The sequence below is a fragment of the Balaenoptera ricei genome, chromosome 10 (genome assembly GCF_028023285.1).
Source record: "Balaenoptera ricei isolate mBalRic1 chromosome 10, mBalRic1.hap2, whole genome shotgun sequence".
NCBI lineage: Eukaryota > Metazoa > Chordata > Mammalia > Artiodactyla > Balaenopteridae > Balaenoptera > Balaenoptera ricei.
The window spans coordinates 61217301-61232254 of NC_082648.1; the positions used below are offsets into that span (position 1 = coordinate 61217301).

Below are 14954 nucleotides of genomic sequence, written 5' to 3' on the forward strand. Positions count from 1 at the left end.
TCTCTCTCTGTATTTCTCTCTTCCTTTCATTTGGGTAATCAATTTGAGCTATCATACTCTTGTAAAAAATAAAGGAAAAAACATGTTTTTGAAAAACCATGGAGGATTTAAGATATGCTTTTACTCCAGACCGAAGACATTCTTTAGTAACAAATCATGTTAGAACATCACATAATCTCCACGCATGTCCAGATATAGTGCAAAGACATCATTTAGAAATTTACATTAAAAAAGTACTTTAATTTAGGATCAATAGACTAATCCTTTCAGTAATTTAGAAAGTAACAAGAAAGTCTCACCTTGTAGGTTTCTGTGCTAATCAAAGAACTCAACAACTGAATGAATGGCGACAATTTCCGGTAGCTACTATACCTGTGTCACTTTGAACAGATTACCTGTTCCTTTGTCTCAGTTTCTCCCATATGTAGACTGAATATAATGATACCTTTTTCCTTACCTGCTTCTATCCTTGAGAAGAGCAAACACATCTGTAATGTGGAATATTGGAATATAAACGCTAAAGGACTTGTTTTATATCTATATCTATATCTATCTATATATATATATCTTTATCAGTATATAGTTGCTTTACAACGCTGTGTTAGTTTCTTCTGTACAACAAAGTGAATCAGCTATATGTATACACATGTCCCCATATCCTCTCCCTCTTGAGCCTCCCTCCCACCCTCCCTATCCCACCCCTCTAGGTTGTCACAAAGCACTGAGCTGATCTTCCTGTGCTATGCCGCAGCTTCCCACTAGCTATCTATTTTACATTTGGTAGTGTGTATATGTCAATGCTACTCTCTCACTTCGTCCCAGCTTCCCCTTCCCCACCGTGTCCTCAAGTCCATTCTCTACATCTGCGTCTGTATTCCTGCCCTGCCACTAGGTTCATCAGTACTGTTTTTTTTTTTTTTAGATTCCATATATGTGTGTTAGCATATGGTATTTGTTTTTCTCTTTCTGACTTACTTCACTCTGTATTACAGACTCTAGGTCCATCAACTTCACTACAAATAATTTCATTCTAAAGGACTTCTTGAGAAGACTAAGAAGGAAAAGGTTTTATTTGGGTGTGTGTGTTACTTATTATTAGAATATACTCAGTACCAACTTATTCCAGTGACCTATCATCCAACAATTTATACTTGTTTGTACTTCAGCATTTAAAGTCACCCTGTTGGGTTAGGTCTTCTGAGAAGGAAACACAATGGTGTGAGATATTTACCTGGGAAAAGAGCCAGAGAAGGAAGCGAGAGCTCCTTGAGACCACACTGCAGCTCACAGCCTGTGCAAGGAGAGAGGGAAGGGAGAAAGTCATAGGCTTGGAGTGAACTGAGAGAAGTGCAGCCTTCATGGTGGCAAATGCAAAGGAGCAATAGTAGGAAATCTAAGCAGTGCCTTTTCACAGTTGCCACATCCATGCACAGCACCTGATAAAAATATCACTATTTTCAACTTTGCTAGCCCTTTGTTCTTACTGAACCTGCCTGAACTAGCTTTATGTCTCCTAGTCCATCAACATGTTCTATTCTGCTAGCCAGTTTATGTCTTCTGTTCATCCTCAATCCTGGGCATATTGATCAGCTATTTCAACTAGGTCTCTTCCATTAGGTTTCCCTTTGTCCTCTTCTGGGAACACCTATTGATTCTAAGCTCTGAGTAAGTCTAAGAATTTCTTTTCTTTTTCCAAGTTCTTACTATACCCAGTGTTTCTGAAGAGTATCATGTAACTATTTTGATTTGAGATCACAAGAAAGTCATCCAAATTGGTTAAGATGACTGATTTTGGAGTTGCACATGACTGGGTTTCTAATCCTGGCTCCCCTGCTCACTACCTGTGTTAATTTGGTCAAGTTACACACATCCATTCAAGTCTCAATTTTATGATCTGACAAATAAGGATAGTAGCATTTTCCTTACAATATTGTGACTATGGCACATAACAGTTGCTTAATGAATGACAACAATGTCATTAATAATTTCAACTAGGACTTAGGACTTTTCTGCACATTTCCACATGTTTTGGACTCCTTTATACCTTCTCACTGGAGTTAATTCAAACCTAGTTCTACTCTTCCAAATCACATAATCTCCTTCATTACTGAACAGTGACAGGCCATCTCTCATTCAGTAGTTATTGAGAACCTGCTATGTGCCAGAAAGTTTTTTGCAGTGAATCTACAGTGGTGAGTCACACAGACCAAGTCTCCACCTCGATGAAGCTTACAGTCTATTTCGTCAACTTCATTGTTTTATACTTCAAAAATTTTTAACTTATTTTTTACTTCCATTTTCTGTCTTAGGCCTGTCTCAGAGGAAATTTGTCCTTATCCTTTTCCAAGACTAACCCTAATTCTCTTCTTATTTGGCTATCCTAGAGTTTTGTTCCAGCAACCATCTCTCGGACTACTGTGTATCTAGTAGTACCTATCTCTACTAGATTATCTTTTTCTTTGCATGAAATTTTCTCCCACATTTTTAAGAACAAAAACACAAACAAACCTCATGTGAACATGCTTATTGCTTTCTCTTTTCTTCCTCTGTTTCCATTATTTTGCAATCTGGCTTTCACTCCAAGTCTATTTAAATAGCTCTCTCTTAAACGTGACCTACTTTGGTCTTCTCTTAGCTATTTTTTTTCGTTAAAACTGAAACACTCATTCTTAAAATATGTTTTCTTTGCCACCACGTATACCCAGTTCTCCTTCTATTTGTTTTTTCAATCACAGTGTGCCATCCTTTGCTCTTTATTTCAATTTTTTTCATTGATTTTCTCAACAGGTATTCATTGAGTGCTTATTACAGGCACTCAAGTGCAAGGTATACAGAGTCCATAGTTTCTAAATTCTGTTTTCTATCTCCCTCACTAAAACCTCAGAACTCTTCTCTTGGCAATCTCACCCCCTACAAATCCTAATTTATGTCTTCAGTCAAAACCTTCCAGTTAATTTCATTCCTATGGTCACATTTTCCTTCTGTTCCTCTGGTTCCCTATTTCTTCCTCAAACTCCACCTGTTTCAAATGAATGCTACCGTATTCACCTAACACTTTCTTTTAAATTCCAAATATCTGCTAATATCATCTTCTAGTCACTCAAGCTTTCAGATTTAAAATGATTTTTGTTCTCTTGCTTAAACCTATCTCTGGTTTTTATCCTCACTGCTACCATTTGCTCCTGGTTATTTTACTTCCTCCTTGGAGTATTGTAGATGAGTCCTCACTTTTTTAACCACTTTTCCAAAAATTCTTCCTGATCCTCTAACAGAGTTCAAATGTCTTAGTCCTGGTATTCAATCTTCTCTAACAACTGCTTCAATCTTCTATTCCATTGACTCTTCTATCACCTAGTTGTAAGCCCTTTGTCTTTCAGTATTACCTCAGCCACTTGTGCTTTTCACTTTCACACCTGCATGGCATCACACAAAGGCTGTTCCTCCCATACCATGCATGCTCTGTGTTTACCTTTGCTCGTGGAATCCCATCCATCCTTCAGAGTCCAACACAAGTGACACTTCTTTAGATCCTCTTTACCCTTCATCCTCCCTCTCTTCTGAGATACTGTAGAATATTTTATTTCTTTTGTCATTCATCTTATACTACATTGTATATTCTCATCTCACTTAGGAGGGTTTGAGGTCCTTGAGGATAGAGACTTGTGACATTCCTATTTATGCTTTACAGGATCCTGAGCACGCAGCCTTCCTCAGTAGGCATAGGTTAAAAGAATAAAGTAGTGGAGAAGATCTTCCTCTCTTCAAAGTGATTACTTATCACTGAAGTACAAAGATAAGATAAAGTAATAAACTGTCTATCCTGGCTGAGTAGTCTTCTAGAATGGCAAATACAATAAGTAATTGCTATGTGTGCAACTAATTTCTCTTCCTCTCTCATCCAGGTATTGTGTTAAGGAGCAGCTTTCTCAGCCAGGCAGAGGGAACAGGGGTACCAAGTCATAAGGACACAGTCCTTTCTCCGGAGATGTTTACTGTCTTTGAGACTGACATGCATGCAAATGATCGCATGTAAAATAAAAGAAATTTTAGCTACGAACTTATATGAAAAAGATACTACAAATACAAAAATTACTAAATGACTAATGGGTTTATAAGCATACTCTTGTAGAATAGTCTTTATGAAACCTTAAAAAAATCAGGTAGTGGGACTTTCCTGGTGGTCCGGTGGGTAAGACTCCGCACTCCCAATACAGGGGGCCTGGGTTCGAACCCCGGTCGGGGAACTGGATCCCACATTTATGCCGCAACTAAGAAGTCTGCATGCCTCAACTAAGAGTCTGCATGCTGCACCTAAGACCAGGCAGAGCCTAAATAAATAAATAAATACTAAAAAAATTTTTTTTAAAAAATCAGGTAGTAGTTTCCATCCTAATATCTCTCTGAACTTTAGTATAGCAAATGTAGTGATAAGTTTTCTTGATTAAGTTTCAGAATTATACAAATCTTGCAGAAATAGTATATTTATTTCCCATAAAGCTCTTTAGGCTGCGTAACATCCAGTTTGCTTGATTGGGGCTAGAATTTTGAATCACAAGTGAGTATAAATTACAATGTTGTAAATTATATTTACTTTGGTGAAAAAATATTTTAAAGACACAATGAAAGGGGATTCATTGTTTTCTTTTTTGAACAAAGGTTTACAATGAGTTTTGCCTGCATTAAGAGGTATGATCTTTGTTATAACCCATATATAGTAGGTACTTAGTATGTGTTGGCTGCATGATGACACTTGGAGAGCCCATCTGCCTATGAAGTTCTATGAAATAGAGATTTTTAAAATTGAGCTTTGGAAAGAAAAGGCTAGTTAAATATAGAAGAATGCATGCATACTACTCTGGAGAACTTAAAATGTTCAAATTGGCAAGACAGACATATTTTTGAAAAGTTAATTAAATTATACAATATAATAATAATAGGGAGTTCAGTAATATTATATAACTTTTAAATATTGATTATATTTCCAGATTTTCTTTCCTGTTAGTACTCTGCTACAGCTCAACCTAGACAGGAAAATGGGTACATTCTTTTTTCTTTTTTTATAAATTTATTTATTTATTTTTGGCTGCGTTGGGTCTTCGTTGCTGCGTGCGGGCTTTTCTCTAGTTGTGGCAAGCAGGGTATACTCTTCGTTGCTGTGCGCGGGCTTCTCATTGCGGTGGCTTCTCGTTGCAGAGCACAGGCTCTAGGTGCATGGGCTTCAGTAGTTATGGCTCGAAGGCTCTAGAGTGCAGGCTCAGTAGTTGTGGCTCACGGGCTTAGTTGCTCCCCGGCATGTGGGATCCTCCCGGACCAGTGCTCGAACCCGTGTCCCCTGCACTGACAGGTGGATTCTCAATGACTGTGCCACCAGGGAAGCCCGGTACATTCTTTATGGTTAGGAAGAACTCTTTTGCCATTAGCCCATGCTAAATTGATAGTTTTTACAGCCCGACAAGAGACCAAGTCTTTATTACCTAGAGGGAAACACTTAAATCATCTGAAGATGGCTGTTCTGTACTGAAGGAAAGTTTGAGTTGTCTGCTCGAGATTCTGTCTCACGCCCCAGGTGGCAAGGGTTAGTTTTTCTGCCGAACTGACAGTTTCCACCCTCAGGGTGGGTAGATTAGATTGGAAAATATATAGGAGGGGAGCTTGTCAAGGAAATTCAAGGAGCAGAGTTGATAAGTTCTAAAGGGAATTCTAACCTGGTCGCCAGATTGAATCATAAATGCTTATATTTTATGGATTTATACAAGTGTGCAGAAGATACAGACTAAGAAGCAAAAGAAAGAGCAAAGAGTAGAAGGTGTGGGCAGAAAATATACCAGAAGAGGCATAGAACTCTATGGCTTGTCCAGCTCATCATTTGTTGAGTTGTGAATAAAATACCAATTTTGAGAGCAACTGTGGTGATGACTGAAAGTTTCTGAGACATTTCTTTAATGGTGATTCATGGAGCCTGAGTACTGTATTGCATTAAAAATTTGGAATTACAGGAAACAATTCTGGTAACAAACAATGGAAATTCATTCTTGCATCTCTGTACTGACTGCTGCAGTCCAGCCCCAGGCAGGATGAGTCTATATGTGGTTCTTATGATTCTCTTATAAAAAAGAGACACCTGGTAAGAAATTAGTGGGAAATGTAGTCATAAAGGGATTTATTTCCCTTAAAACCAGGCTATCATTTATACTTAAACTTTTGCTGCTTATAATTCACTGCTTCATAGTTAAAACAATTTGGTGCAGATTGAAATATCTCCTTGAAGGCTTATTTATATTTTACATACAGATTTGTGACCATCCAGGCTTAGCCATCATTTCTTGGAATGTTTCGTATTGATTACAGGTCAGCCTTTTTGCACTGGTAATGCTCTACAATAAAATAACTGTTCTCAAAGTGAGATAGAATCTTAAATTAGTATTTTCTTCTATTATTCTAAATATTTATATCAGCCACGTAAGTGTTCTACTTGTATGTGGATTTATAGAAGACTCTAAAAGGAAAAAAAAAACGAGGAAATAAAAATCATTAGCTTGATATAATACTGACAGCTAATACTTCTATCATGGTTACTGTTTTTCAAACCCAGCTTGAACTACCTTACATACAGTAATATATTTCAATTTCAGAACAACCATAGTAAATTGGGACTATTATTGCCTACACTTTACAAGTGAGAAAAGTGAGGAACAGAGGGGTTAAATGCTTCTCCTGGGTAAACATGGAGGGTAATGCCAGAGCCAGGAATTGAACCCAAGCAGTCCGACGGCTTGGCACTCCTGCTGTCCACTTCTATGGCTAAATTATTCTTGATTGAACCAGGGGTAGAGTATGTAGCTGTGTTACTTCAAAGCTATGTTTTAACATGATTATTTATTAACATGGTTGTCCCTCCCTTACTAGATTATGAAATTGTGAGTACATGAACCATGTTTTATTAACTTTGTCATATACAGTTCTCAATAAAATTTTTATTATTCCTGAATTACAGCTTATTATTGCTCTGAGAGATTTTATCCAAGAGACTTCTATTTTGAAGTCATTGGTTTTAGATCCACAAAACAAAAAATGCAATTGTTACCTCTAAGTGAAGTATTTCATTCATAATGCTCTTATTTCTTAACTATTTTAAAGGATAAAATAGCATGAATGAAGCAAATTATTTTTTATGGGTATGGAATAATTTTAGAATCATGTGACTTGGTTGAAATGTTTTTTTCTTTCTTTTAAAAAAATACTCTTTCTTACAGGGTGCTGCTTTAATTAGAATGCTGGCTAATTATATGGGCCATTCAGTATTTCAGAGGGGTTTGCAAGTAAGTAAAATGCTTTCTATTTTCTCTTACACTTTTCCTTGTTCCTGCATTTATTTTTTTTTTCAAATTTATTTATTTATTTATTTATGGCTGCTTTGGGTCTTCGTTGCTGCGCACGGGCTTTCAGGGTCCACTCCTTGCTGTGGTGTGCGGACTTCTCTTGTTGTGGAGCACGGGCTCTAGGCACGTGGGCTTCAGTAGTTGTGGCGCACAGGCTTAGTTGGTCCGCGGCATGTGGGATCTTCCCAGACCAGGTCTCGAACCCGTGTCCCTGAGATTGGCAGGCGGATTCCCAACCACTGCGCCACCAGGGAAGCGTCTCCTGTATTTATTTTAAAGATATTTCACAGCTTGGGAAATTGCTAATACAAAAATGCTGAATTTGATGGAAAACTTTAAGATGAATAAGGTAAGCAGTGTCTTTCCACATGACAAATGAAAGTGGTAGACAAGATTCCATACCAACCCACAAAACTCCAACTGTTATACCATTTAGAATCTCTTTAATATGCATTTTAAAACTGAAGTAATTTTCAAATATATTATATCCTAAATATTCTATACAAGATTTTATGAAAGTCTGATTCCCTTTTCTTCCATTTAAAAGTTCATATAAAGTGAAAACAAGTTATGTTAGCCTTCTTAGAATTATGTATCTGAGAAATTCTTAACGCTTTTTTTTTCAGATATGTGCCTTTTATGTTGTTTGCTGTTTTAATGTTGACATACATAGACTGTTATTTTTTCCAAATATATTTAAATGTTTTTTAAATTATAAAATGCACTGTTTTAAATAAAGGGGGAAAAAAGAAACAGTTTTATTATAATACATTTATAGTATAAAGTATGGAATCTGGGAGCAGATTCTTAGAAAAGGAGGATTCTTAAATTCTTGAAAGCAAATACAAATATAGAAAAATAGAACTTTTATTCCATTGAATCTGTTGGAGTAAATCATGTTCCTAGCAGCTGTGATTGATGAATTATTTATGATGCATTCTACTTAGAAGTGTCCTTTAAAGTAAATTGATGTTCACCTGAAATACAATTATGCTAAGACAGAGAGAGCAATCAATCTTAGCTGTTCTTAGTAAGCTTTTCATTCTGAAATTTAAATAAACCACATATGGAATCAGGTCATAGTTTAGTAGTGTAATTCTATCTTTACCCAAAATAAACCAAAAGATAAAATACAAAGCAAGAGTTAAATATGTTATGACAAAGCTATAAATACGTTAACACAACAGAGAAAAAATATATAAATTTCTTGAAGAAAAATTTCCCTTACAAAGTTTTTTTACCGAATTGTCCCAGCAGGGGTTGAAATTTACTTTAATCAGCTCTTCCCATTAGGGACACCTTCAGAGTAGCTGAATTCCATTGAACCTGTTTGCCGGGTGCTAAAGTCTCTATTCTGATCACATAGTTAGGAAAATCTTTTTTCTCCTGGTGTGCCCTCCATGAATATCAACTGTGTGGAGAAATGTCCTTCCTTATCCCCACTCCTTTGTTTTTCCCACTGAAGTTGTAGCATGACAGTACAGTTCCAGAAAATATGTAAGCTTTCATAAGGGCTACACAAACTGAATTTGATTTCCTAGTAGCAAGTTGATGTGAAATCATTTTTTGTATACAATTTTTATTGGTTCTTTTTCTCACTTGTGTGTATAGATTTGCTCGGCAGATTGAATAACTATAGTTATGTTATCTGGAAAGGATTATTGTTTTGCAACATTTTTCTTTATCTTGTCACAATTTCTATAGTATGCAAAATACATCAATATTTAATGCACCCTTTTCTACTGACCCAGTCTGTTCAGTTTTATCTGAAACAGTTAGACTGTACCCTCTGACTCCCATTATATTAAACTTTCATTTGAAGCTTGTTTTAATGTGTGTGCCTTTATGCTCTGATACTTGATTTGGTTAATTTTCAACTGTGGGACTCTATGTTTGTCAACATTGCATTTCATTTGCCTTGTGACATCTCATTGATCAGATAGACCTTTATCCTTCGGTACTTCCCTTGCAGCTTTATTTATACTCATCACTCAAACTGATTTAGTGTATCATCAGCAGTTTGGATTAGTTTACAGTAGATCCCCCTACGTCTAAGTGATAAATTATCATCTCTTGTGCATGAAGATGTATGGAATACAGTTTGGAAATGACCTCCTGAACAGACACTTCATGTCATGGTACCGAGTGGTCACAGAGTTGGTATTAATATATTTCCCATCCACGAGGCTCTGGGGAGTCTTGGTTTACATGTTGTTGAAAAAGCTAATCCGGACTGTCAGCGCTTACCTCTGCTGGAAAATCTATTAATTGTCTTTACATTAACCATGGATATTTCTATGTTGACAAATGGAAGTTTATATTTGCAGACAGAGCCAGGGTTAGATTTATAGGTGTAGGCATCCCAAGTTGCAGATAGTATATTTTTCATATATTTTCCCCTCCCTCTCTCCCTCTTCCTCCCTTCCTTCCTCCCTCTCTTCCTTTCTTTTTTCTTACCTCCTCCATCTTTCCTTTCCTTTTTTTTTCTTTTTGTTTTAGTGCTTGGACTTTAGCCGTGATGTTTCACACAGAGACAATAGTATAATGGTGGTTTCTTCTAAAACTTGTGTTCTCTTGTATTTTTTATATCCTAATTAACCATCTTAAGCTCTTTTGGGAACAAGGCAAACATTTTTTACAAATACAACCACAAATATATAAAATATGATATATTTACATGATATAAATTTAAAATATAATATAAATAAATATATGATATATCATAATAAATATACATAGATATAAAATAAACTAAAAATATATTTGTATATTAAATATGATAATAATATAGAAAGATGGGTCAGTTCACATGTTTATATTTAACTTAGCAAGTATTTGAGTATAGATTCAACTACATTTTTCTAACTTTTGTAATATTTTGTATTGGACAACATATTTCAGGTTTCAACTTACACGTATATCCTTCAGTAGGAAGGGACTCCTAGTACCCATAAATCCATTCGATCAGCTATCAGAAAGTCTGGTGGTAAACACTTTTATAGTGAATAATCACAACTTTCCTTGGTCTGATCTTCTTGATTTTTTGGTCCACTTCCCTTATTTCTTGAATTTTGTCTGATGCTTAAATGGTTCAGTCTTGCATAATTTTTAAAATAAGTTGCCTCAAAACTTCTTACAGTATGTAATAGACAGAACATACATTCTCTCTATTTAGAATGTAATAGACAGTATATACAGTCATAAAAATTAGTCCTGACTGCCATTAATGTCAGCTTCCGTTTTGTTTTGATGTTTAAATTGCAAGCGAAACACAGCAAACAAAGCTTGAACCCTTGTTGGATCATGTATGCCACTTGTAAATAATACATTTTTTAAAACATAGAAATGTTTGTATTTTTGCAAACTCTGTATAGCTATTGTTCTTCCATAATCGCTTTCCCAAATCAATAGCTGGCATATTTTGGGACACAAGAGTCAATGGAATAAGTAGGGAGAAACAATTCTTATTCCTGTTTCTAATTAATGATGGGCTTTCTGCTAGTCACTAAACCTTTCGTGGCCTCTGACTTTATAGTCACAAAATGCAAGAGTAGAATTAAATGCTCTCTAAGATTTTTTTCGTCTTTCAAATTCTCTGCATCTAAGACATTTAATGCATTTTACTAGCTAGACAATTTGGGTTTGATACTTTAATTTAGGACGGCTATTTCAATTTGACGGGAAAATTTGTTAACTAGATGTGCAAAAGTGTCCTTGAATCTTCAGTTAATCATCTGAGTATTAAGACCATTTGGCTTTGACCCTGTTGGGAGGGTTGGTGGAGTGGAAGTCAGGACAGCCACCGCTAGATTTCAGAAAATCAAGGAATTTTGGTGTCACAAAGAAACAGCACCCATACACTCAATGTAGCTCTAGTCAGGTTTTGGGAGGGAGTGAACTTAGATGTGGTTGTTCAATTCACCGTCGTAATCCAGAAGTCCTTGAATCACTTTCTTCAGGTGGCCTCGGTGGCACTGTGTTCTGTGTGTCATCTTAGTTCACCTCATGTTCAAACCCTATTACTGTAAGAGTTGCTGAATCTTTCTGAAATTCTCACATTTTTAATTTCCTAGGCTTCTTATTGTTTAAGTACATATATATTAATTTTCACCCATATGTAGCAATGTTTATGTGTATAGATCCAGTAAATTAGGATCTACTTCTTTTACCTTGTTTTTATAATTTAAGCTTCCACAGCTCAAATCCTCATTCTTACATAAGTATTCTAGGCTTATTTTTTAAGTAAATAATTTGGATAAGGATTCTTTTAGATAGAATTGTTTCACATGAACTTAACCTTTCTTAGTTCATTTTTACTTGTTTTAATCTCCCTAGTAACATTTTTTAAATTTTTCTTTGAGTTTTTTGGAAATAAAAGAATAAAGCTATAATTTTGAAATCCTCAGATAACATTGATTGGCTCAGTAGCTATTAAAAAATAATAGTACATAACTACTGCTTTTTCTTTTCAAACAAAACAATATTGTTTTAATGATTTGAGCCTGGCAGTACCATTCTTCATGTTGTTATGAGGCAATACCAGGGAACTGAAATTATGAAGAAAGGTCATTGCTAAACTTGATATAAACTCACTCTGAAATCCATGTCAGAAAGTGAGTCACCCTCCTGCTTATCCAATGGGGGTAATTCAATATCATTTAAAATATGGTTGAATAAAGAAAGATTTCTCTTGATTAGTATTTAACCGCTCTTTTCCATAAGGTAACCTACAAAAAGCTGTTTGCCTCCAATTATCAGGGTGGAAATTGCTTATGCAAATCAATGTAAGGCAATGAGGTGTGGATAAAAAGCAAAAGGGAAATATCATTATTATTGGTTTGTGCTCATAAAATTCTGATAGCCTGAAGGTAATGACAGCACAAAGCTATAGGGATTATTAGTAGCAACAACATACTCAATAACTTGTATTCCAGTGAGAAGTTATATGTTAACGTATGTACACAGGATTTTTATTTGAAAACTGCAAGCTTGTGTTTGTGAAAGAGTGTTTGCTCCCTTGCATGTAGGTTTTTAGATAAATGAAAAGTCAGGAATAACAGAGGAACAGAGACCATGTGTCAAAGTTAATTTCCTTTCTGAAGAGATAGTACTGTGCTTTTATCCAGATGGTAGCTGAATCATGCTTAATCTAAAATTAAATGACCATAGATAGGTTTTGTTCAATTTCTCCGTGTTTCACTTAAATCACTGTGCAGTTTTAGGTATGGTATAGGTAGAAAGGTTAATTCATCATAATAATTTTTTGTGATCAGTCAATACCATATGATAATAATGCTATCATTGATGATGTTTAGTCATTGGATTTGACCGAATTAACATTTAACTTATTAAAGACCAACTACAAAGCTAAAATTAATGAGTATGCTATAGAGAAAAGTATTAATTTTAAGGAAAGATTCCATGGATTTGAGAATCAAGAATACTATCTCTAATAAAAATCAAGTACTTTAAAAAATTAAATAGCAATAGCTATTCATATTTCTCAATCAGAGAAAATAACTTCTATTCCTCAATTTCAATTAATTTGTTTGTATACAGCTACTGACTGAATCCTTATCATTTTGCCTCTGAATTAAATGTTGTTAGTTGACTACTGTGACTATATAGCATTAACTAAAAAGCCTTCATTAGTAATGACATATATCTCTATTTGTTCATCCCACAAGCATTTACCCAGCTTAATGGGAGGCTTTAGAAACTTATTCTTACTGGTTTTCTGTTGCCTGTTAGTTAAGAGCTCAAGATATGTCACTCATTTTAACTCATAGGGTTGATACTATAAAATGATGTTTTTGATATCTTTAAAATGTATTTGTGAAATGATTTGATACATTTGGCTAATGGGTGATATATTCGTATATTGATATGTGTGTAAATGCATACAGATCAGTGAATTGCACACACTGGGGTATGTATACCTATCTGCAAACACTCTCTCCCTCCTTGTAAATGTTACCATTTGGTTAGATTGCTAGTTCAGAGGTACAATAAACTTGCCTTAGAGGCATTTTTCTCTAACCTACTTAGCTCTTGCATCAGCAGTTTTCTTTCGTTTCCTTTTTTAATTTATTTTTTCTCTTATTTTATGTTCTCTTTTCAGAATGTTCATGTAATAGCCTAGAAGTATATATTTGGCAATGTTGAAAGTTTTGATGCTAAAGAAACCTTCTAGGTTGGGAAGTTTTTTTTTTTCTTTTTTACTCACATTTTCATAATTGCTTGGTGGTTCTAGTATATAGTTTAATACTAGTATTATGGCATAGATGTACATAATATTTTTAGCTTTTTCCTTGTTGGCAAACATTTAGATTGCTTTCCAATTTTTGTTAAATAAACAACACTGTAATAATTTTTAAATTATAGATTTTCCCATTATATTTTGATTATCTTTTCATCTACATTTCTTGAAGCATATTATCAATTTTTCTTCTGAAATATTAAGCCAATATATAATGGTAGAAATAAAGTTTGAAAGTTCTCTTTTTATAACACACTAAGCAAACAACATTGTGTCTTATTTTCAAAATAAATTTCTTACTAATTTAATAAGTAAAAAATTGCTATTTCAGTGTATATATTTTTATCACAACTGAGGTTGAAAACTTTTCATATATTCTCTTGCATTTCACTCTTATCACTTACTTTTTTATGACATATTTGTCCATGTGTTTATCTGTTTAAAAAACTGAAGTTCTACTTTTTTATAACATATTTATAAATATTCAATAGTTATAAAAATAATGAACCATAACATATTTATACAACTTCTTTTCCCTATCATATCTAAATGTCAAAATTATTGTTCTGAAAAACCGTATGTTATAAATTAGTGGCTTAAGAGGAGGGCTATAAAGACCTATCCTAAGTTATGTATTTAGAACCTATCTTACAAAAGGTTCAAATGTATTCAAAATTCCATGTTGATCTACCTCTGTGTTTCTGTCTATGGAAGAGAAGGCTCTGTGTTAGTATGACACACAAAGAAATGGGGATATCCATTTGTCATCCTGCATCTCATTTCCTTTTGCAATCATTCTCTCGTATTCATCTTTTCTCTTCTGCTCAAGGTCTCTCTCTATGATTATGTTACAGATCATTTTTCCCCCCTTAAGAGCAATAACTCATTTTAGTGTTAAAAACTTTTCTTAGTGCTTTGTGCTAATAAACCAAAATTGTGATTTCTCTTGCTGCATCAGCTCTCTTTAGTTTTATTTCCACGTTGTTCACCCATCAGATATGTTCAGTTACTCATTTATTCCACACATATTTATTACATAGCCACTCAATGTTAGACACTATGATAAATACCAAGCATTCAGGGCATGCTACACACAGCAGATATGCCCCCTGATCTCATGAATCATATCACTGGATAAGATAGATGCTAAAAAGGAAAAAAGCAAATACAGGTCTATTTACTAAGTGTGATAAATGCTAGGCAGGAGAAAAATCGGATGTTGTGTGATAACATACGGGTGGGTGGGTCAGGTAACTTTAGGTTAGGTGTTTAGAAAATCCTTCTTGGGAAGAAGGCATGTGTCTTCAGTTCTGAAG

General features: G+C 34.8%; 1 protein-coding gene across 1 annotated transcript in view; it reads left to right on the top strand.

Moving 5' to 3' along the window:
* The window catches only part of TRHDE (thyrotropin releasing hormone degrading enzyme), a 396268-nt gene that overhangs the window by 273625 nt on the left and 107689 nt on the right, over window positions 1-14954 (top strand). The window contains exon 7 of the mRNA XM_059936534.1: window positions 7254-7319. Coding sequence (XP_059792517.1) covers window positions 7254-7319 — 66 coding nt within the window. The remainder of the gene's footprint in view (window positions 1-7253; window positions 7320-14954) is intronic.